We start from the raw sequence: 25,849 nt of genomic DNA, 5'->3' as shown, positions 1-25,849 counted from the left end.
TTTATAATTAGCAATCTGGATGTAGATTTACACATTACTAAAAACATCTTAAACCCAATTAGAGTGGTAGACTGCTTACTAGGAGTTCTAGTTGAGGTCAACATTACAAGCACCAAACCCATTTTGTTCCCAGAAGATATTATGATTGATTTTTATAAAAGAAGGCCCTCTGTAATAGACATTGATTCATATTTGTTTTATCCTTTTTTTTTTTTCTCTTGCTGTTTCTGCTGTGTTTCTTTGCAAAAGTCTCAATGTCCCCATTTTTACCTGTATGCTTTATAGTACAGAAATTTTTTTAATAGGGCTGCATTCATAGCTAGCTTATGGAGGTTCCCAGGCTAGTGGTTGAATTGGAGGTGGAGCCGCTGGCCTGTGCAACAGGCACAGGAACATGGGGTCTCAGCCATTTCTGCGACCTACGCCATAGCTCACGGCAATTCCGGATCCTTAACCCACTGAATGAGGCCAGAGATTGAACCTGCATCCTCATGGATACCAGTCGGATTCGTTTCCTCAGAGCCATGAAGGGAACTCCAGAACAGAGACTTTTATTAACAGCTATTTTCCTTGGCTTACTTTAGAATCTGTGTACTTAAGATCGGAGATGAGAAGAGATATTTCTCTGTTTCTGGTACTGTTCTGTGTACTGCCTCACACTGCCTAACATCTCCCCACATCTGAGGTGCTTCCGAAACTTTTTTGCTTGTATTACCTAAGAGAGTTGATGGTCAGCTAGGTTTCTACGGAGCTTGGCAGGGTTTAGTCAGCTTGCTAGATTATATGTATCTTCTAATTTTGGAATCCAGGCTGAAGGAATAGCTACTCTCTGGGACATGTGGTGCTCTTGGTGGAAGGTAAGTACAAAAGGTCCCCATCCAAGCCATGCAATGCATTTAAATCTTTTACATGGATGTGGCAGATGCCATTTCCATCCAAACAGAGTCTAGATGAAGAAACAGAACATTATTATCAGGTTGGAACGGCTCCTCCGTCACCCCAGTCACAAAGAATCACCAGCCTGATGACTAACTCACTGGAATAGCTATTCTCATTTTCAGTTTTATATAAACCGGATTATGCTATATACAATTCCACGGTGGCTTTTTTCACTCAATACCAGGCTGTGAGAGCCATCCATGTAGTTTATTCATTCTCACTGCTGATTCACTGCTGATATTTGGATATATTACAATTTATTTATTCCCTCTTTTATTGATGAATATTTATCTTTTACAGTTGCTTAGCTACAAAAAACAGCGATTTCATAAAAATTATTATTTTTTTCTTGAACAATATATAATATTGAACTTTTATGTTGTATTTTCACCCAAGAGTAGAATTGCTGGGTCAAAAGATATGCTTGTGTTCAGTTTAATAGATATGCCAAATAATTTTGGAGAGTGTTTATTACAGTTTACCCTATCACCTGCAGTATATATGAAGAGAACCTATGTCTAAATGAGGTCATATTCTGAGGTGGTTGAGGTTAGGACATATTGATCTGGTGTCCATATTGACACTGTGGAATTGTACAATTCAACTCATAACATCCTGTCACCATACTTCAGACTTTCAAAGCACGGCTTATAACTGTAGTCTAGCACCAAAGGGCAAAGACTTTCTCCTTGTCTGAATGTGGTGCGAATGGGCATGTGAAGAGCCCATTAAGCAATTAGGATCCCAGAATTTTTAAGTATGATTCAGACTGAGAAAGCAGGAAGGCAGCATGCTATTTATTAAATAATAATAATGATGATGATAAAATCTCACTTCAACAGTGCCAAGGAAATGCTAACATTATTTAGGTACCAAAAGGATAGCTCATCTTCTGTTGACTCCCGTTTTTATCATTTCTTCAAAAATTAAAAACTTTTCTCTTGCTTCATTTTACTTCTCTCGTTTTTCATTTTATTATAAATCTCTCTCCTCATTATCTAAAATCATTATGTCAGTGTGACCAGTATGAACTTAAGCACTTTCACCCCTTCCCTTTGAATAATTCTGAGGAATAATAAACAAGTGGAGACTGGAGATAAATGTCATCACTGGAGAAATTCTGGGGTATATTAAAGAAAAAAATATATACAAAACAAAACAAAGCAAAAAATTCCAACAAACAACCTAATCCCCTTCTACGCACATTGCATCTGTGAAAAATCTCACCATCCTCCTCAGTTGGTGGGCGTGAGTGAGAAGCAGGAGGAAAGGGAAGAGGGGAAGGGACATCTGTGTTTGTGTCTCCTAGGTGTTAGCTGTGAATTTGACTCATCTTTCTTGGCAGGGGCCACTTCACACTCTTCTGGATGGATTTCAACTGAGCTGTGTGGTCAGTTAACACAGTATTCCCCTGTTTGTGCCAAATATTACCTTGATGAGCAACCCAATCAGAATTACTGTTTTCTTAAAAAAAAAAAGTGCTTAATCAGAGAAATCATCTCATATCGGTTTTGTTTGTGAAAAAGAGGTGCTAAGACACGGATTTTAGCAGAACAAAGAGTTTCATCCTCCCTGTCATCTTACCCAGAGTGTATGTGCAGACCCAGAATCAAACCAACCTCAAGATGTGCTCTAGATTTTTCCCCTTGTAATAAAGCAGAAACTCTTAGTAATTACCATGACAAGTGAGATGAACTGCTTCTACCACTGCAGTCATTTAATTGGCCATTTTGCATCGATAGGGTTCAGGTTGAGCCTGGCCTCTGATGTCTCCTGCAGAGGGGAGAACTGCTCTGGAAGTATGGAGGTCTCATACCTGATGAACATGCAGTGGGATGCTGGACACAGTCAAGACTACACACATGGAGGAAAGAGACTCTTGCCACTAAGAGTGTTGTTGTAAGTTTGGAGAAAGAGATAGAGACAGAGAGAGACTGCTAGAAAGAAAATGGGGAATTGCTTCATAAAAGCCCTCAGTAATAGCTTAATCCCCTTGGCATCCTTTGAGATGAAGGTAAATTTGGAAAATACAGCTGAGTTTTGCTATGTTGTCATGTATACACACACACACACACACACATAATATGTGCATGTATATATACATATCAGGTATATACATTTCATCTGTAAGTATGTAAGTAAGAAAGTTCAATGAAATGTAAAATGGAACACTTTGCCCAAATTTGAAAAAAATTCAGCTATACCTGGTTAGGATAATATAGGGGAACCATCTACCTAGGACTGGGAATTATCTTGTAAATAAGTTACTCTAGAGAACTATTACAGAGGGCAAGGGATCCTTTGTTAACTGCAAGATCAAGAGATAACCAACCTGTTGCAGGGCGGCTGCCAAAGGATCAGGGGTATAATTTCTTATTTTACTGAGTAATTCATTATTTCTGCACCATAAATTCAATATTTTTTTACCCATCTTTGTCTACCCTTTACATACTAACTATATACATCTTGGCCAAAAAAAGATTGATTCAAAATTTCCAGATGTAGATATTAAGAAAGGAAAAATGTGATCCAAAAAATTAAGTACCATTAATATATTATTCTCACAGCTTTAGAAAGAAGAATAAATGAAAATGAATAGAAAATGAGAATGTTTATTTCCTGCAATTTAATAAACTGGAGGCATGATCCAAAGAACGTCACACTTAGCATTTCATTTCCTCTGGGCTTTTAAAATGATGTTTAATTGCAGATGGTGACCTTCTGGATAAGACACTGTTTACAAGTGTTAAATTTCAAGTAGGAGGCTTTCATGCTTTTCCATAATGTATCTTTAGGGAGTAGTATGTGAAATCCAGGCAAAGATTTATAAACCAGGAAAAAAAACTGGGTACTTCTGTGTTACCTGATTACTCACCTATTTTTTCCAATTCGCAACCAGATTTGAAATTCAAATCATTTCAGAATGAAATATTTATTCTCAACTAATGGTGTCTAATCTGAGGTTATTTTATCTTATTTTTTAGAGGTAAGAGATAAGAATACAATACTTTGGGCTACTAATATACATTTGATTTTTTAAATCTAGCCCTCTTGATGAAAGAACACCAGTTTAAAGACCATACACCCTTAACAGAAATGAGTCATTTGGCCAGTGTGACTCTGGGATTCTACATTCAGCTCTCCTGCCCTGTCATGTGGAAGGATGGGGTTCATCTTTCTGTTCAAAATTTGTTTCATAGAGAGCTGGCTTGGGTTCAGAAGTTGCTGGATTTTACACCAAAGGCCATATTTTGCTATGCCGCAAACTATGGCAGTGGCTGTAGAGGGGTGTGCTAGAGGAATCTTTACTCACTTTGTGTTAGTTAGCATCCATGCCTCTAGCACCTTCTCTGGAATATCCACAGTCATATGCTACCTCTAGCTATCATCCATTTTGGTCTACAGCCATTCTGAGTATATTAATAGATTAAAAACAGAGTTAAAGGAGAGAGAGAAATGTTGGAGACTCCTGGAGAGAAATACTTTTCTGGAATATCACAACTTCTATTGGTTATAGGGCCGATGCTTTCAAGCAAAGGTAGTGAAAACATTAAGGAAAGAAGGTAAGGTTGCAGAAATGGACTGTGAGCCCACAGTGATAGGTTTTCTAGCTGTTTCTTCCCTGCCCACCACCAGCTTGCCTGTTCATACAAATACTGTGCCTAAAAATACTGTGACCTCAGTTCTCAGGCTGCAGCAGGACTAGAGGAGGATCTAAGGTGATTCTTACCCTCTCATTAGGAATTTCCAATTTTGCATTAGAGGAGAACCTCTAGAAATCTTTGACTATGTGCATAGATCCACCTTTTGTGATTAATCTTCTGAGGCTCTTTAATGAAAAAGCCAAGGCTAGATTCACAGTGCATATTAAGACCAAATTTTCTGCTTTTCAAACCCCAGGCTTATCTAAGTAAAAAATTTTTATGGTTTCCTACAATTATATGAAACTCTAGTTTAAAAAGAGTTTATCATACCATCTATACCTGGAAAGTCTTAATGTGATAGGAAAAGGTGGATGTGTTGGGGAAGATGAATATTCCATGACTACAAAGGGCTTAAGAAAGTGAAATAGGAGCAAGAAGCTGAATGTATGCCATGTATTCTAAACTCCAAGTTCCTATGAAGCTTATTATTAACAAAGAAATCATGCAATTCTCTTTCAAGTCTAAACAGATTCACAGTGGAATTCTAATACTTCTTTAATATTCATATAATTTCATTGTTTTTTTAAACTATTCCAAAACACAGCAATAGAAGAAATATTTGCACACTCATTCCATAAAGTGAGGATAGATATACTTAAATTATGTGTCAAAATAGTCAACTATAATCTAATCTGACTCTTAAATTTCAATGAAAAGTCTTAAATAAAACATCAGCAAACTTAATTCAAAAACACATCAAAAAACAAAGTATATGGCACAGTGAAGTTTACTTCTGAAATAAACATTTATTGTTAATATAAGCAGTCAAAAAGTTCTAGGAGTTCCCATTGTGGTGTAGCTGGTTAAGAAGTGGACACAGGGAGACCCTGTTGTGGCTCAGTGGCTGTGGCATCGGTCTGCAGATGCAGCTCCAATTCAACCCTTAGCCTGGAACTTCCATATACCACAGGTGTGACAGTAAAAAGAAAAAAAAAAAAGTTCTAGGAGAAAAATTATATAATTTCATAAAAGCATTTACAAAACTCAACACTCATTTATGTCAGGTACACTTACACAAAATAGGAACGATGAATACTGTATTAACATAGTCACATGTATATAATATGATTATATGTTATATAAATATACCTCCCCTTAACTAAAAACTAAATGTATTCCTGCTAACCATGGGAAGATACATTAAAGGCATAAAAACTGAAGAGCAAGAGATAAAACTATTACTATTTGAAGATACTGTGATTACACACATGGAAACCTTAAAGAATTCACAAAAAAATTACCAAAAGAAAAAGAGAATTTAAAATATTGGATTTTTGGAGTACCCACTGTGGTGTAACAGGATTGGCAGTGTCTCTAGAGGGCTGAGACATGGATTCTATCCCCAGCTCAGTACAGTTGCTTAAGGATTTAGCATTGTCACAGCTACAGTGTAGGTCACAACTCTGGCTGGGATCTGAGTCCTGGTCCAGGAACTCCATATGCCACGGGGTGGCCAAAAAATAAAATAAAATAAATATTGGGGATTTCCTGCTGTGGCACAATGGGACTGGTGGCATCTCTGCAGAGCCAAGATGCAGGTTCAAACCCTGGCCTGGCAGAGTGGATTAAAGGATCCCCATTGCCGCAGCTATAGCATAAGTCTCAACTGAGGCTCAGATTTGATTCTTGGCCTGGGAACTCCATGCGCTCTGGGGCAGCCAAAAAATCAAATCAAATCAGATTTTTATTTTAATTTAAAAATTTTTCAAAATTTTTTGTCTTTTTGTCTCTTTAGGGCTGCACCCACGGCACATGGAGGTTCCCAGGCTAGGGGTCTAGTAAGAGCTGTAGCCGCTGGCCTACGGCAGAGCTATAGCTACGCATGATCCCAGCCACTTCTGTGACCTACACCACAGCTCAGGGCAATGCCAGATCCTTAACCCACTGAGCAAGGCCAGGGATCGAACCTGTATCCTCATGGATGCTAATAAGGTTCGTTAACTGCTGAGCCATAATGGGAACTCCATAAAATCAGATTTTTAAATTGACATACAACAAACTTTCATAATCTAAAAAAGCATGCAATAATCACATAGAGAATAAAATGAAATAGAAGAGGCACTTTATGATAGAAAAATTTTCAGGTGTAAATTCAGTAAGTAAATTCAGTAAGTAAATTTGAAAACCTATAAAATACTCATGTGTAGCATAAAATTAAAACTTGAATATCTGGAAAGAAGGAAAAATGCTCTGTAATAGGAAGATTTAATGATATAACACATTAGTTTTCTATATTTTAACTTAGTAATGTAACGTAACACCAATGAAATATCCTAGACTCTTGTTTTATTTTTTGGAGTTAGGTCAGTTGTCAAGTTTACTTGAAAGAAAAAGTAAGCAAGAAGAGTCAGAAAAATCCTGAAGAAGGAGTTCCCGTCGTGGCGCAGTGGTTAACGAATCCGACTAGGAACCATGAGGTTGCGGGTTCGGTCCCTGCCCTTGCTCAGTGGGTTAACGATCCGGCGTTGCCGTGAGCTGTGGTGTAGGTTGCAGACGCGGCTCGGATCCTGCATTGCTGTGGCTCTGGCATAGGCCAGTGGCTACAGCTCCGATTAGACCCCTAGCCTGAGAACCTCCATATGCCGCGGGAGCGGCCCAAGAAATAGCAACAACAACAACAACAACAAAAGACAAAAGACAAAAAAAAAAAGAAAAATCCTGAAGAAGAAAAGTGATAAGGGGAATGACGTATTTTCCTATCAGATATTAAAATGTTACATAATCTTTATATGTAATCAATAAATTGAGGACTCATGCATAGAGTATAAGGTACAGAACAGAATATTCAGACATAGATTTTATGGCATACAGAAATTCTGTACCTATTAAAGACAGTATTTCCAATCTGTAGGTGAAATAATGAATTCTTAATATGTTGTTAGCTTAACTGAACAAAAGTTTTGGAAAATAAAGTTGAAATTTCTCACTCCATGCACCCTGGAAAACTCTAATTTAATCAGATATTTAAATACTGAAAAAATAGAGGCACCTATGGTCAATTGATCTATGACAAAGGAGGCAAGAATATACAATGGAGAAAAGAAAGTCTCTTCAGTAAGTGGGACTAGGAAAACTGGACAGCTACATGTAAAAGAATGAAATTAGAACATTTTCTAACACCATACACAAAAATAAACTCAAAATGGATTAAAAACCTAAATATTAAGACTGGATACTATAAAACTCTTATAGGAAAACACAGGCAGAACACTCTTTGACATAAATTGCAGCAATATCTTTTTGGATCCATCTCCCAGAATAATAAAAACAGAAACAAAAATAAACAAAGGAGACCTAATTAAACTTAACAGCTTTGGCATCACAAAAGAAACCATAAAAAAGAAATGAAAAGAGAACCCAGAGAATGGAAGAAAATCTTTGCAAACAATACAACTGACAAGGGATTAACCTCCCACATACACAAACAGCTCAAACAGCTCAAAATCAATCCATAGACAAACAATTCAAACAAAAAATAAGCAGATCTAAACAGGTATTTCTCCAAAGACATACAGATAGCCAAAAATCACAAGAAAAGATGCTCAATACTGCTTATTAAGAAAGACAAATCCAAACTACAATAAGGTAACACCTCACAATGATCAGAATGGCAATCATTAAAAAGTCTACAAACAATCAATGCTGGAGAGGGTGTGGAAAAAAGGGAACGTTCATACACTGTTGGTGGGATTATAAATTGGTACAGACACTATGGAAAACAGTATGAAGTTTCCTCAAAAAAACTAAAAATATAGCTACCATATGATCCAGCAATACCACTCCTGGGCATATTATCTGCAGAAAAACAGAATTTGAAAAAATACGTGAACTCCAATGTTCACTGCAGCACTATTTACGATAGACATGGAAGCACCCTAAATGTCCACTAACAGAGGAATGAAGAAGATATGGTGCATATATACAACGGAATACTACTCAGCCATAAAAAAGAATGAAATAATGCCATTTGCAGCTACATGGATGGACCTAGATCTTATCACACTAAGCCGAAGCCACTCAGAAAAAGACACATATCATGTGATATTTATATGTGGAATCTAAAAAAATGATAGGAATGAACTTACAAACAAAACAGAATCAGACTCACAGACTTTGAAAACAAACTTACTGTTACCAAAGGGGACAGGTGGGGGGATGGATAAATCAGGAAGTTGGGATTAACATATCGCACTACTAATATAAAATAGATAATCAACAAAGACCTAATATACAGCATAGGGAACTCTATTCAATATTCTGTAATAACCTATATGGGAAAAGAACCTGAAAAAGAATGGATCTGTCTATATGTATAACTAAATAACTTGGCTTTACAGTAGAAATTAACACAATAGTGTAATCAACTACACTGCAATAAATTTTTTTTAAATGGATAAAAAACATACAGTCATGGATCACTGGTGATAAAGCAAGATGGTATAATTGCATTGGGAGATCTAGCAAAAATACATATGAATTTACCCTATGACAAATCAAATATCACTATTAGGAATCTATCCCAGATACAGATTTGGAAAAGAGTGCAAAAAGTTTCATGTACTAGTTTATTCATTATACCACTGTTTGTAATATAGTAACTTTAGGTATAGAAACAACCTAAATCTCTATCACTGGAGAACTGGTTGAATAAACTGTTATGTCTATATAGCATAATACTATGAACTGATGAAATAGGATAAAGAACAACCCTTTGGGGACCCACTGAGACCCTCAGAGTTTGTATAAAGATCATTTTAAAGAGAAAACATTTAAGCTAAAGAAGACACAAAAAGAAATCTTGTATGAACTTTGCTTATCTAAGAAAAGCAGTCTCCAAAAAAATACATCTGCCATCAAGATTCCCTCAGAGTTTCCAGAGAATTCAGTTGAGATGGAGAGAGACTGCCCATTTTCTTTAGCATAAAAAAGCTAAACAGAATCTTCCTTACCTTTCCACTGAAACCCTAAACCACTCCCTCCCCCATTAGTTAAATTTGGCATATAAAATCTTTTATTTCTGGCTATTGAGTAACCCATCAGAGTATTGTCTTGTACAGTTAAGTCAACCTTGTTTTTTCTCCTTTTAATCTATTATTAGTTAATTTGTAAGCCCTAAACCACTGGACCCAAGTTGGAAGAAGCAAAGGTTTACTCAAACATTCTCTATATATCATGGTGGGATCTCTGTGACATAATGTGATAACATCAAGATGGAGGAAAATGTACAGTTTGTTATTGATTATCTAAGGAAAAAGAGAATCTAAATATGCAAGCATTTTTTTCTGTACAAAATGTGAAAAGATAAAACATAAAACTGAAAAAAAAAGTAAAGGTTTCCTAAGGGGGAGGAAAAAGGTTGAATAGGATAGAAATAGAAGCAAAATTCTTTTGCATATTATTCATTGTATGAACTTTGAAACAATGTAAAATGTTCACATAATTATAATGAAAATTAAGTAAAAAATCAATCTTTACACACTGAGAATGAACTGAAACAATTAAACTTGCGATTTTAGTTGATGGAACAGCTGAAGAGAAACTTTAAAACACAGTAATTTGCCTGAACCTTTCTAATGGGCTATAGGATATACCACCATAAAGGAGAAAAAAACTTTTCCTCTACCTTCTTAGGGGAAGTGCTTGGGGACCTGCGAATTATACTTAGAAAAGACAGGTTAGCAAGACAAAAGACAAAATTTAATCACATGCATATGTAAGTTCATAAAATTGTGGTTGGAATTTGGAGCTTGCATACCAGTCTTGAGAGAGGAGGGTATTTATGGGGAATGAATGACTTCTCTAGGGTAAGGGAGGGGGAAGAAAGGACATTCATGAGAAAACAAGTAACTTTTTAGAAAAGATAAAGGGAACCTTAGGAGAATAGATGGGATATAGGATAATTTGTGACAAAGTCTGTGTAGGTATGGAATTGATTTCTAGTCTCCAGTGATGAGAATCAACCTTCCCTAGTTGATCCTGAGGAATGGATTTACAACAGTTGAGTCCCTTTGAGTTCTCTCCTTTCAGGAAGCTCTCCTTTTAGGCAGATAAGGAAGTTTAGGTAAAAAGCTTACTGCGAAATGGCTTCAACTCAAGTAGCATATTCTAGACCCCTTCAACCCAAAGAAAAATAAGCCCGTATATAAAGTGTTTCTGGTAATCAATTGCTAGTATCAGAGGCGAACTGTTACTCTGAGACTGCAATGTATGTATTGTTGAATAAAGCAAATGAATAATGAAAGTTGTTTTGTTGCAAATCAGGATTGCCATTTTAGAAGAAAAGAGTTGTGCATCTATGAGTTAAACAAAAATGCTGTAGTTCTGAATTTGAGTTGAAAATATCAGTATGAATAATTTAAATACATACAGCCACATATGTGCACGTGCATGCGCGCGCAGACACACATACACATTTCCCAAATGTGCATACTGAAACAATAAACACATAAGTATAGGACGCATCTATGTGGCTAAGAAAATCTCTTTAGTTGTGATTCATAACTGGCAATATCACAATGAATTTGTTTTATATTTTCTTTTTTTTATAATTTTTTTTTTATTTTCCCACTGTACAGCAAGGGGGTCAGGTTATCCTTACATGTATACATTACAATTACATATATTTTCTACATATACATAAACTCACATATTTCTTAGCCCTAGTCACTCGAACAATGCCCAAGCATAGCTGACTCTGGTTCTGGGGCATGAAATACACAAGATAGGTTCAGAGTATCTTTTCATACTTGATAACGAGAAATCTCTCAAAGATTCTCAAAAGTCTCAGAATCACAATGTAGAGGCTCTACTGGCTAAAGGTGGGTAGTAAGGAATATGACTACAAGGGATTGAAATACAGCTAATATTTTTAAATTCATGAGTTCATAATAATATTTCAAATATAAAATATCATTGGCCAACTTTAGAAGTTTCTAGGAAACATTATATGAAAAATTCATAAAAGGAAAGAACCAACATTAATTCTCCCTCTTCTTTATGAGCTATACCTCTAGGTAATGAGGTCAATGAGGGAAAGTTGTCCTTTTAGAAGTGTAAGGGAGGAAAAGTTTTCCTCGACTTCCTTAGGGTCCCCGGCTGAGTCTGAAAATTCAACTGATAAAGTCAGATTAATTAGAAGGAAAGCATCTACCTGTGTTTAGTGTTTAATGTGACATGAAGCTTTCACAGGAAATGAACTGCAGAAACAGATCTGAGTATTTTTATGATAGGTTTGGAGAGTGGACAATCATGTTGATATATGATAGGTTAGGGAATATGAGGTAAGTGTAGTGGGTCCTATTTGTTAGGAGTCTTCTGGGTATCCCTTTGTCTTCAGACATAAGGATGCTCCTTTCCTCTGGGTATAAGAAAGACCCCTTTCATGAGGGGATTTTATGACCTGTTTCAGGAGAGCAAAGGTAGGTGAAGGTCAGAATGACCTCCTGCTTCTGCCATTTTTCTTAAATTCAAGTATGTCAAGGTGCCATTTTCAGTATGCTAAGGTGCTATATTTTGGGGTACCATATCCTGCTCTCCATCAAAAGTGATCCAGCTAATAAAGATAGAAAGACAGAGTATCAAAATTTAGTTATCCATAATGCGTAAGGGATCCTAGGAAAAGGAATGCTAAAATAAAAAAATCAAATTCAATTCTAATGAAAATTCTAAATCTAAGTACCAACTGACAAGTAAGGTTTTCCAAGACTTGTGTGCAAATCAGCAAAATCCTGATTGTGGTATATTCTATAGGATATCACACTGGTTACTTCAGTAAATACATTGAAAGGGAAATAAAGAAAAGATGGAAGAAGAAACTCTAGATTAAAAACAACACTGGAATCATATCAACCAATTACAATGTCAGGTCCTGATTCAGGTAAGCAAATGATTCTAATTAATTAATTAGAAATTATGGAAATTTAGGAGTTCCCGTCGTGGCGCAGTGGTTAACGAATCCGACTAGGAACCATGAGGTTGCAGGTTCGGTCCCTGCCCTTGCTCAGTGGGTTAACGGTCCGGCGTTGCTGTGAGCTGTGGTGTAGGTTGCAGACGCGGCTCGGATCCCACGTTGCTGTGGCCCTGGTGTAGGCCGGTGGCTACAGCTCCGATTCAACCCCTAGCCTGGGAACCTCCATATGTTGCGGGAGCGGCCCAAGAAATAGCAACAATAACACCAACAACAAAAAAAAAGACAAAAGACAAAAAAAAAAAAAAAAAAAAAAAGAAATTATGGAAATTTAAGCACAGGCTGGGTATTTGGTTATATTAAATTTTGGTGTCACAGATTTCATGATTTAAGAAATGAGAATTGAAAGACAAATCAAATTTGTTATTATTTAAGTGAGGCTAGCCCTCAAGTGTTGGAATGAGGAGGTGGAAGCTGAGTCTCACTGTTAACACTTTTTAGAGTTACTTTCTATGTGGTCTTAAATAACTGACAGGGTTCTTAGTCTCCATTTCCATGTCTGCATCTACCTTTTCAAAGGATTGCTGTTAAACTGTTATTGTCACAGCCCTTTGCAAGGTAACATTGTTTTAAAAGTAACAATTCTTTTACTTAAGTAACAATTCTTTTACTGATTACCCCTAGGTTGTTTGTAAAGATTTTCCCCTCCTTTTATAACTTACTATGGAAATCTAGAGCAACATTTTTTGGGGAGAAAGAAAGGTGTGAAAACAGTGCAAAATCTTCACTAAAACAAATATAGCATGGATTGTTATAAAATACTACAGAACTCAGTTAAGGGAGAATTTGCTGGTAACAAGAATTAAGAATCCTGGGGTAGATTTAACTTAATAATGTTAATGTATTCTTCCTGTCTGCAGAGCTTTCTATAAATACACACAGGCATAAGGCACATCCTTCATGATTAGCTTCTCCCTCTTGACTTAGTTCATCAATTGGTGCCATCAGACTCTTTTGAAAGTCATTGCTCTGATTAAGAGAAATGAGCTGGTTCTCAGCTGGCTCACAGGGTTGGCAATAGGGCAAAAGAGTCAGATTTTGCCAGGCTCCTGAATGTCTGTAGAGCAGGTTGGGGGCTCCTTTTGTGATGAATGTGTGTAACAGAGCCCTAACTGATACTTGTAGCCTGAAATGAGGTTTGCGGAAAGGTAGCCCTTTGGAAGCCAATCTGGTCTGCACAGTCTCTGTGTATGAACAAGTGAGACGTGCTCACTCTCCTTAATCAGATGATAATCTCAGATCCCAGGCTTCCAGTCAGCTCTCCACATTCCTTTTGTGCACTTGCAAACTTGCCACTAGAAGCACTGTGAGCCATGCCAAGAGAAGGCGAAGGCTAGCACTAATTAAAAACTTTCAGAGTAGGGAGATGGAGAAAGGAGAACGTTTGGTGCCTGACTTTGAGACTCAAGGACTGTGTTATCCAGAAAACAGGTCAGGAATGCTTCAGACAAATTGGTTCTGGTCTTTGAGGTGGCTCAACAATTGTCTACTCTCTGCTTTGTTCTGAATCAGGCAGAACCAATGATTTGAAGAAATAAAACAAGAGAGGTAAGGATGGCTATATATTGCAGAAGAGGGGGCACATCTTCTCTGCTTTGCAACGATTTGGTGCAAAATGCAATTATGCTTCATTTGGCACTTTGAAAGGTAATGTTTTCATATTGGAAGACTTTCAGCATAACTTTCAATAGGAAAAAGACTGTCATTCATGATAATTTCAATTTAATGATACCTAATGTTTTAATCAAGGAAGAAGAACAGAAATAGAGGAAAACATGATAAAGAGAAGAAAATGAAGGGACTGAAGCTTCTGGGTTGTACATTTCCTAGGAAAGTGTAAAAAAGGAGTTTCTAGTCTTAGTCATTTGCTTCTTCATTAACAGAATTTTTGAAAGCTATAACAGTCTGTGTCCCCATTTCCTATTCGGGCATGGTTTTTGCATATGGAATTGAATTATTAATAAAAATGTCACACTTGTAATGAGCACCCACTGTCTTCTTTGGGTCAGTACATTTTTATTATTTTAAAAAGAACATTAATCACATATGCCAAATTACTATCTAGTCTAGTATAATGCTTAAATTTTTTTTTATTTTTTCTTTTTTGGCCACACCTGCAGCATGAAGAAGTTCCCAGGCCGAGGATTGAACCCAAGCCACAGCTGTAGCCCAGGTCACAGCAGTGACAATGCTGAGTCCTTAACTGCTAGGCTACTAGGGAACTCCTAAAAGAAAAAAAAGCAGCTTTATTTTGAACTAATTTTTGACCCCTGAGAAAAGCTGCAGGAATAGTAGAGTTCCCACATATCCCCACTCAGCTGCCCTTAATGTTAACATCTTGCATAACCAAAGTATAAGGATCAAAATCAGGAAATTAACTTTTATACAACCGTATTAACTGAATGACAAAGCTTATTCAAACAGACAAAACTAGAATAATAAAAAGGGAAATATCTCAAATTTGAAACTAATTGTGAAGAGATATGAAAAAACGTAAAGAGTTCTTTTGCAGATGTGGTTACTGGTGATGGAATAATTTTAAAATTTATTTTATTTATTTTTCTTTTTAGGGCTGCACCTGTGGCACAGAAAGTCCCTGGGCTAGGGGTCAAATTGCAGCTGCAGTTGCTGGCCTATGCCACAACCACAGCAACATGGGATCCAAGCCATATCTGCGACTTACACAGCCTACACGACAACTTGGGACAACACTGGATTCTTAATCACAGTGAGACCAGGAATTGAACCCACACCCTCAACAACAGTGTCAAGTTCTTAACTCATTGAGCCACAACAGAAAATCCAGTGATGGGATAATTTTAAACTTAGTCAAATTATCTTTCTGAGGCTAAAGCAATAGAAAGCATTTACAGATGTGTGTTGCTGCCTAATATAAAATTCATCATGTTAAAAAATTTTAATGCCACTGGGCTGAGAGGTGAAAAAAAATCTAAAATTAAACATGGGTATCTGACAAAAAGGACTACTGGGTTGGTTTCAAAACTGTCTTTAAAAGATTCAGGTTCAGATAACTAGTGAAATTATAATAATTTCAGTCAACAAGTAATTACTGAAAACTTTCTATTTTACAGTCACTAGGCTTAAAAATAGAGATGCAAAAGGGAGCAAAATGGAAAATAAATACAAAGCATTATTTATATGTCATAAAATAATCAGTAAATAAAATAACTCAGGCTAAAAATTCCAGATTATACTCGCAAAGATTTAGAGTAGTGTGATAAGATAGTTTAACAAATGAATGAATACTAAGGAAAGTTTCTGTTTGATATTTATAATTAGAAAACAATCAGGAAGATAAATATTTGTAAGCCATTAATAAAATTACAATTATAAATAAGGTCAATTTCTTTCAAATCTTTAGAAAACATAAATGTAATTCTAATAGATGTCACATTAAAATATTAAAATAAGAAATACTGCAAAAACATAAAATGAAAGAGTTCAAAACTGGAGTAATACAAAATAAAACATGAATTATGCCAATACATATAAATGGTTTTAAAATTTTTTCTATTGAACTTTTTTTTTTAAATCAACAAACTGAGAGATACTAAAGGAGAAATAATTAAATGCAGTGTTGAGCCTACCCAAGATCATGGAAGTGATATTAGTGGAAAAACTGGTGAAATTCAAATATTTAGTTTAAAGTTCCATTAATAAATTATACTACAGACATTTTTTCTGGTTTTGATAACTGTATTCTTTCATGGTCATATAATTAACCTTAGAGGAAGCTGGGTAAAAGATATACTAGGGATTCTTATATATAGTTTGTATGGAGAATAATCTGTACTACTCTTGCAAACTTTCTGTATGTGTAAAGTTATTTAAAGATTCTGAAAAGTTAAAAAATAAAACAAAATCCAACTATATGTTTACAAAAATCAGACCAAATCTAAAATACTATATGAAGGAGGCTTACTGTTTAAAAACATTTGTTGGATTACAACCATCAATACATCCTGTTTAAATTGTTTTTGAAGTAGGAAAAATGTGAAAATTTATAAGGAGGTTAATAAATGAGCCTGATAACCAATTTATATATGCTGGTTTCCACAACTTTAAATTGCAAGGTAAAAAAGTTATGGAAGTAGAAATTTTATAATTAAGGAGATATAAAAGACACAGCAACTAATTCTAGTATGTAAATCACACCTGGGTTCTGATTTTTAAAATAACTTAGAGACAATGGCATTTATTAGAAATTATAATTAAATAATGATCGCAGGGAGTTCCCATCGTGGCGCAGTGGAAACGAATCTACCTAGGAACCATGAGGTTGCTGGTCCGATCCCTGGCCTTGCTCAGTGGGTTAATGATCTGGCGTTGCCGTGAGCTGTGGTGTAGATTGTAGATGTGGCTCAGATCTGGCGTAGCTGTGGCTCTGGCGTAGGCCAGCAGCTACAGCTCCGATTGGACCCCTAGCCTGGGAACCTCCATATGCCACAGGTGCGGCCCTAAAAGGACAAAAGGCAAAATAAATAAATAAACAAATAAATAATGATTGCATATTTGATATTAGGGAATTACTATCAGGCGTAGATGTGATAATAGTATTGCAGTTATATTACCAAAAATAAGAACAACATAATAATAAGGACTTACTTCTAGAGATTCAAACTAAAATGTATCTGGATGAAATAGAAAAAAATTCTTAAGGTAGGAATTCCGGCTATCTGAAAAACTGAACTTTATAGAATATTCCTTTTTCTCCCTTCTTGTTAAAAATACAAAAAATGCTGGACAACGAACATCCTAGGAAATTCAGTAAAGGAATTACTAAAAGATGTACTATAATTTAAAAGAAATAGAACTCAGGAGTTTCTGCTCTGGCACCAAGGGATTGCAGCATCTCTGGAGCTCTTGGATACAGGTTTGATCCCAGGCCCAGCACAGTGGGTTAAGGATCAGATGTTGCTGCAGCTGCAGCATTGGTTGCAACTGTGGCAGCTCGGATCTGATCCCTTGCCCAGGAAATCCATGTGCCTCGGGGTGGCCAAAAAAGAAATAGAAGGAAGGAGTGTGGTGTAAGATGTAATAAAGAACAAATGGGACAATCAGCATACTAGTAAATCTAAAGAATACTGGACTTCTGTCACTGCTGTTAATGATGATGATGACTAATTTGAGGTCTTTTACAAAAAAGTGGAACTAAATACTATGCAAAAAATTACAGAAAGAGAAATGGTCACAGTAGAGTGCTCTAAGTTCCTATATTGCTTGGAAGGATAATAAAGATACTAATTAACTTGGAATTTCAGATGTGGACTTAGCATCATATGTAAGCTTTAAAGGTGAAAAAGTTACAAAAATAATATAATTTACAACTTCAAAATCACTAGAGGGAAATGAAACAAAATAAAGCAATCAGATAGAAGGAGAAAAAGAAGTAAAGAAAGAAATAAACATAAAAGTGTGGCAAATAAAAAGAAAACTTAAAATATCATGGTATAAATCCTCCCATATGTCAGTGTATCAACTAGATACTATATAAGCCCTCTAGAACAGTGGCTTAAAGCAACCACCATTAACTTGTATTCTGCAGGTGGGCAACTTAGGTGGGGCTCAGCTTGCAGTTTTGGTTAGTCCAGTTCCCTCATGCATGTGCAATAAGCTGAGGACAGGCACTCTATTCTGGGGCCTGAGCTGGCTGTCATTTGGTGTGTATTTGCTCTTCTCCACATGGTTTTTCATCTTCTAGTAAGTAAATTATGCTTGGTCACATGGAAAAGCCATGGAAAATAAGTGAAACAATGTTGTGCCTATTGAGGCTGAGGCTGGGAACTGACTGAGGAATGGTCTTGCTGCAATTTAATGGCCACAGAAAATCACAGACCATCCCAGGTTGAAGGGGTAGGGAAATAGACTCTTTCTCTTCATGGGAGAAGTAACACAGTCACAAAGTAAAGGGTCTAGACACAGAGTGGGGAGAGTAGTTAGTAGTAGTTGGTTATGCAATAAGTATAAATGGATAAAACTCTCTCATTAAGGGTCAGAGATTTTTATAGTGTGAATGCTGAAACAGCTTAATATATATAAATTGAGTTAGCATCAAACCAAAAAATTATTAAGAAGTAATGCAAAATGACAAGAAATGCAAAGAATTACTAACCAAAGGAAGTTCTTAAGAAAAAAAAAGTATTTATGGTAGAAAGAACTTTAAAGGATAGAAGACATTATTTAACCATAAAAAGAAAAATTCATAAGAAATACATTATAATTTTGATATAGGCACTTAACATTAGAAAAACCAAGACATACTATGTCAAAATTAATAGAATTGACAAACTGATAATTAAAATGAATCAAAAACTGATAGAAAATTTTGGATGACTACTAGTAGAATTAAAAACAGAAAATATACCTTCTGAAACAGTGGATATTCTAAGAGCAAAGTAAATAAATTCCCCATTAAAAGTGCCAGAATTCAGGGGAACCGCGAAGGAAACAAGATGGTAAAAGCAAAGCAAAATAGACCTGTTTTAACACATGTAAATAAATTCACATTTCTTATTAAATGATAGATACTCTTAATGGGTCAAAAGCCAAACTGAATTTTATATTATGCAAAAATAACTAGACTCTAAACAGAGTAAACAGTAAGATAAAAGTCAAAGATGTAAGGAGAGGTATGTCAACAAACATGTAAAAATAGCATTGTAACAGAATATTATTTTCACTTAAGGTAGAATCCAAGGCAGTATGTTGTTACTTTCTGGGTTATTGATAACTTTGCGTAAAAGCATTTTTAGGAACATAGTCAAGGCTAGAAATTTGAAAAGACCATTCTGCTGATGGAATAAAAACTCAGCAATGTAGAACTCAAGAATATAAATTATGAAATACCTACCTTCATTTATGTGTGATACATATAGGCTCTGTGCAGAAGCCAGTATAATCTACAGTCTTCTGTTAAAGACTAGGTATCCTCAAGGTGATAACTGAGCAGAAGAGAGCAGACTTGCCAATTTAGGCTGGGAGTTTTCTGATGGGATTAAGATAATAACTTAAACAACCATAAATTTCAATAATTGGACAGATTCCAGGGCTGGTTATACCCTATTCACTTCTTAGCTTTTGAGAGAGTTATATATCTGTATTGTGGCAAGGATCATTCTGAAAGTGCTTCTTCACTGAGCCATTTTTTCCTTTCATGGGATATTTGGCAATGTCTGGAGACATTTTTTGAAAGTCACAGAAGAAATGAAGGATACTGGCATCTTGAGGGTAGAGGTTACAGATAATGCTAAACATCCTACTATGCAAAAGCAGCCCCTCACAACAAAGAATTACCTGGGCCCAAATGTCAGTGGTGTCAAGGCTAAGAAACCCAGATCTAAACCACAGTACTTAAAAGTCCTGGCACAAATTGGAATCTAATGGAATCAAATAGAAAGCATTTTGTATAAGGTAGTGGGGCTGAGAAAGAGGGTTCACTATGCATTTTTACTAACTTCAGGCACTTTTAAAAGCAGATATCAAGCGACCTGTTCATGAAAAATGAATTTCCTCTCTGACGACTACTCAATTTATTCTATTTGCCTATTCTATCCAAGTGTGAAGGCACTTAAGAGGGTTTTGATCAAAGAGTATGAACCTTCAAAATTGAATTTCAGTCAGGTGGAGAGGAAAGTCTTAATAACATCTACTAGCAGCTCTTACTTACAAATACACTTTCAGAATCCATTTGTTCATTCATCTATTCAGTATTTATGTTTCAAATTTTTACTGTGTGCACAGTCATATCTCTCGATGATAGAGATGATTAAGCTGAGAACTTTTTTCTCAGCTAGCAAGAACTGGGAGAAATAGGGACACAAACGTTGGCAGGGTTACTAAGTTAATTCCAAAAGCTTTTTAAACTTGAGATGAACCTGTAGTACACGGTTGAACTGAGCCCACCAATAAGGACCCAATCAGCTTGGATAGCCAAATATTGAGAATTTGAACAAACATGGAGAAAGAAAATCTTGCATGTAAAGCATTTTCTTAATATCATCTATCATAGAGAGTTTCTAGTTTTAGCCTTACGGTAACTCAAGGATAGAGCTTTTATTATTCTACGTACAAATGAGGAGCTTTAGATTCAGTGATTTTGAGTCACCTGTCTTTGTTCACAACATATGGAGGAGGGTGTGGGGTTTTCAACCCAGTGTAGGGATTTGAATCCTAGGATCAGTGATTTGCTTACCACACCAAGGTTTAACATGATCTGCTGAGCAAAGGAGACACTTACTTCATATTTGCACATCTGCTCTCCGTGTAAGTGCAGCCCCTGAAGAACAGGGGCTTGGGATCTGTAAGATGAAAGCAGAAGATAGAGAATCTGAGTTATCTGAGTTTGAGAACCTCTCTACTCTGTGATGACAGTTTGCCCTCTCCAAGCCTTAGTGATTCCTTTACAATCTCTTTTTTGTTCCAAGAATTACTCAGAAGTTTTCCAAATATTCCTTTATTTCAAGTTTTATATTTTATTTATTTAAAAAAATTTTTTTTTTCTTTTTTGGCCTCCCTGAAGCGTATGGAGTTCCTAGGCCAGGAATCAGATCTGAGCTGCAGTTGCCACCTAAGCCACATCTTCGGCAATGCCAGATCCTTGACCCACTGTGCTGGGCCAGGGATTGAACTTGAATCCCAGCCCTCCCAAGACACTGATCCTGTTGCACCACAGCAGGAGCTCCTCAAGTTTTACATTTCGTTATTCTCTTCTACTTTAATTGCATTGTTGCCAAGAATGTGATTTGTGTGATACATTCTTTAAAACTTATTGTGATTTCTTAGTATATGACCAATTTCTGTAAACATTACATGTATGCTTCAGAAGAACTTATAGCTCTAATTGTTGGGTATTTATGTCCATTATGTGATTATTTTGTGTGTAGTTCAACTATCAATAATTAAAAGTGTGGTGAAATCTACATGGTGGAGATATCTTTCTCTAGTTCAATGATTTTTTTTCCTTTATATATTGGGAGGAATAATTTGTATAAATTTTAAGAATTGTATAATCTCAGTGAATTGAACATTTTAATCATTGTACAGTGTGGCAGCCATTAAAATCAGGTCTCTAGCTGCAGGGAGAATAATTAATCCACCACCACACCAGGTGCTTTATCCTGAAATTCATCACTTTGTTCACACAGAAGCTGTGCATTTCATGGGCTACTCTCAGCAAAAGACTGAATGTGGAAGGGATACAAAGGCAGCTCTGTTCCTGAAAGACATGGGACTCCCCTAACAGGTGACTTCAGCTCAGGGACTACCCATCAGATTTATTAAACTTTTCTAAGAACTGTGCCACATTCTATTACTTCTGCCAATATCTATATGTAGATATTCATATTTTTCCTGGTAGGTGTTTTTATTTCTTTTGGTATTCCAATTATGCATGTTACACCTTTTGATACTGTCCAATAATTCTTGCATGTTCTGGTTTGTTTTTAGCTGTTATACTTTTTCTATGTGCATTTCAGTTTGGGATTTTTCTATTGACATAGCTTTAAATTCTTGATTCTTGCCTTAACATATTAATCACAGTGATTGTAGATTTTCTCTATCAAAATTGTAAAATTGAGTAGTATCTGAGCTTGGTTCTGATGCTTTATCTCTTTAGACTGTTTTTTTCCCTTGTCTCTTAGCATTTTTGTTCCTGTGTGAGAACATGATTATGATAGTGTTATTTATTTATTTATTTTTGGCCACCCTGTGGCATATGGAGCTCCCAGGCCAGAGATCAGATCTGAGCCACAGTTTCAACCTAAGCAGCAGCTGTGGCAACAGCAGATCCTTAACCCACTGTGCTGGGCTGGGGATTGAACCCATGTCCAAGGACTCCCAAGATGCCACTGATCCTGCTGTGCACAGCAGGAGCTCCTGTTATTGTTATTTATTATAATAAGAAATACATATTTTGGTTTTCATCCTTACTCCTGACCATAGTTCCTAAATCCTTTCTAATAAAGGATAGGAGCATCTTTTATTCTAATATTTGGTCTTTGACCCAGTTCCTGTAAGAATTTCTTTTTTTTTGTTTTTTTGTTTTTTGTAGGGCACATTTGTGGCAGATGGAGGTTCCCAGCTTAGGGGTCAAATCTGACAGCCTATGCCAGAGTCACAGCAACGCAGGATTCAAGCCACGTCTGTGACCTATACCACAGCTCATGGCAACGCCGGATCCTTAACCCACTGAGCAAGGCCAGGGATCGAACCCGCAACCTCATGGTTCCTAGTCGGGTTCATTAACCACTGCACCACGACCAGAACTCCTATAAGAATTTCTAAGTCTCTGGAATCTCCTGAGTGATAAGAGTCTATTGTTCTAATGAGGACACTTGTGCTGGGCTCTTGAATAGTTTCAGGATGAAAGCTGGTCATCAGAAGGACCAAGCCATGATAAGCTTAGAACTTTCAGCCCCACTCCCCATCCTCAAGAAAGGGGAGAGGAGTTGGAAATTGAGCTGATACTCAGTAATGCCTATGTGTTGATGCCTCCGTAAAACTCTCTGGACTAAGGGGTTCTGAGAACTTCTGGGCTGGTGAACACATTGAGGTACTAGAAGGTGCATACGCAAAAAGGCATGGAAGTTCTCCACCTCTTACTCTATACTTTGTCCTCCTACACATCTCTTCCATTTGGATGTTCCTGAGTTGTGCCATTTTATATTAAAGCAGTAAACAAGCTTCCCTTTGTTCTATGAGCCACTCTATCAAATTATCAAGTCCAAGGGGGTGTGGTCTGGGGAACCCCGATTTATAGTGGTCAGTCAGAAGTACAGATGACAACCTTGGACTTGTGACTATCATCTGATGTGAGGGCAGTCCTGCGGAAGTGAGGCCTTCACTGTGGAATCTGATGCTAACTCTAAGTAGATGGCGTAAAACTGTATTGCACATCTGGCAGATGTTGAAGAATTGGCTGATGTGGTAAAAGACCCATACATCTGGTGGCCAGAAGTACTGCCATTAGAGGAAACAGTGAGTTTTTTTTTTCCTTTCCGTGTATTGGGTAGTGGGGAGTAAAATAAACAGGTTGTATGCTAATTTAGCTAGGAGTTGCAGTATTTAATGTTTGCTGTATTTGTTACTTCCAGAAGCTTTTTTCCTGTAGTGTCCTTGTTTTCATCTCTCTTGTTGTTTTTGGGTTTCCTTAAAAATTCCTTAAATAGAATCGTGATTTTTAGCTCTTTCAGCTGTAACCCACTGTAATCTTCCTTGATCCCTGTTGAGGTTTAGGGAGGGCATGCATTCTATTTTATGATTAAATCTCAATCTTGTAGTGGGTTTGTATCCATGGAGTCTGACCTTCACAAGTACATCTCAGCTTCTTTCACTCCCTTTAGGTGAGACAGAAGATTCCTGGGTAATAAGAGATAGTTGTTCTTTCCTCAGGTCCAATTAGGATCTGGTTAAGTCCTTTCCCTTGAAGAGTAGACCTTTGTTATGGAGAATGCTCCCTGTATATTTCAAATGGTAATTTTTCTCCTTGCTGTCAAAAACACTGGGAAATTTTTCTTCATTCTTTATCATGAGAACTTGGTGGTGCTCCTAGAAGCAAATCTATGAAAATTTGGACTCTTCCTTAAGATTAGATACCCCAGAGTTTTCCCTTCTAATCTCATCTGTATGTAGCCTCCAGAAATCTATCAAAGTAACTATTTTTTTTCCCACTTGTTGATGGCTCCAGAAATTTCTGACCATGTTAGATGAAATTTGACTATAATTCTCCATTTCAACTGAGATTCTCTGTATTTGCCTGTCTTTTCATATTTCAGGGTGGTGCTTTGTCCTGCGATTCAATTCTTTGAGGAATCTGAGGAAGGTCATTTATTTTCACATTGTTCAGTTTTTTCCTCATTCTAAGGATGGGAACAACAATTTTCAAGCTCTTTACAAACAGGAACTGATATGATGCTGCTTCTTGCTTTCGAAGATTTTTTTTACTTGAGATGAACTAAAAAACTATATTCATTTGTGGCTTCCTATTTGATTTGAATCATATCATCTTTGGCTGATAGTGTTAATAAATTATCTTTTAAAAAACTGATTTTTCCTCTTTTTTTATCAATACAATTTGATCTACCTGAAAACATGGTTGTATTATCTTTTTTTTTTTAATCTTAAAGCAAGAACATTAGAGAAGTCAAATAACTCTGAAAGAAAAAAAAGGCACTGAGCAGTGTTTTAATACTGGAAAGGAGATTTGAACATCCAGTGAATTAGTTATATTTGAATATGACAGAGATACTTTTAGAAGCTTCATTTGTTCACTCTTTGAGTATAATAATGGATGATGAAACAGTCATTTTCGTTGTGAAAGATTAGTAGCCTGGGAGTTCCTATCATGGCTCAGTGGTTTACGAACCTGACTGGTATCCATGAAGATGAGGTTCCATCCCTGGCCTCGCTCAGTGAGTTAAGGATTTGACTTTACCATGAGTTATGGCGTAGGCAGGCTGCAGACGTAGCTTATATTTGGTGTTGCTGTGGCTGTGGCACAGGCTGGCAGCTGCAGCTCTGATTAGAACCCTAGCCTGGGAACCTCTACATGCCACAGGTGTGGTGCTAGAAAAAGACTAAAGGAAAAAAAAAGATTAGTAGCCTGAAATACACTGAGAAATACATTCATTTCAATGTTCAGAATTCATCATAAAATGTTAACACTAGAGAGAACCTCACAGCTTAATTTCTCAAAATTCATCATTTTGTAGAGGAGAAAACTGGAAGGTAAGCTACCTGATTAATCCTCCTCCCCAAACAGAATGAGGATTATAATCCAGGTTTCATCTCTCCCGGCCTATCAGTATTGCCACTCCAAGCAAAATGCTCCTGAGAACTCACAAAAAATCTCTTCTTCCTATCTCAAAATTAATGAGTTTACAGTGAAACTGGCAAATCCAATCAGAGATAATGAGATGTCCACATTTCGGGGGTAAATTTTGCTAAAAAGTTTAAATATTTTAAATGGGTTTTTTCAATGTCTGAAACAGTCAAGAACACTTTTTGACAATTGAAATAAAATTTCTTTAAATAAAACTTAATGAAGGATAAATAGATATTTTATTCAGGTTTATACTCTTTAGTATCATCCTTAAAATAACAAATACTAATTAGTGGACCTATTCTGGCACATTTTTAATTCAACAAAGAGGGGGAAAATTAAAGAGGTTAAGCAAAAACTGACTTAAATGGAGCACATCTGTAGCTGAATGACCAAAGTGAC

The 25,849-nt window shown here is 36.4% G+C and overlaps 1 protein-coding gene across 5 annotated transcripts in view; it reads right to left on the bottom strand.

Annotated features, from left to right (window-relative positions):
• Positions 1–25,849, bottom strand: part of STAC (SH3 and cysteine rich domain) — a 337,228-nt gene that overhangs the window by 242,750 nt on the left and 68,629 nt on the right. For 3 of the 5 annotated variants that reach the window (XM_084987799.1, XM_084987796.1, XM_084987800.1), the window contains exon 3: positions 20,867–20,927. The exons of the other annotated variants lie outside the window; for them this stretch is intronic. Coding sequence is in view for 2 of the 3 variants with exons in the window: in XM_084987796.1 (XP_084843922.1) it covers positions 20,867–20,881 (15 nt within the window). In the remaining variant the exon portion in view is untranslated. The remainder of the gene's footprint in view (positions 1–20,866; positions 20,928–25,849) is intronic. 5 annotated transcript variants of the gene reach the window in all.

This window comes from Sus scrofa, chromosome 13 (assembly GCF_054392235.1).
Source record: "Sus scrofa isolate SSC_HxYL_T2T_F1_AM1 chromosome 13, Sscrofa_HxYL_maternal_Yorkshire_Landrace_v2.0, whole genome shotgun sequence".
Taxonomy (NCBI): Eukaryota; Metazoa; Chordata; class Mammalia; order Artiodactyla; family Suidae; genus Sus; species Sus scrofa.
The sequence above is the reverse complement of the archived record's forward strand: the minus strand, read 5'-3'. Positions and strand labels throughout refer to the sequence as shown.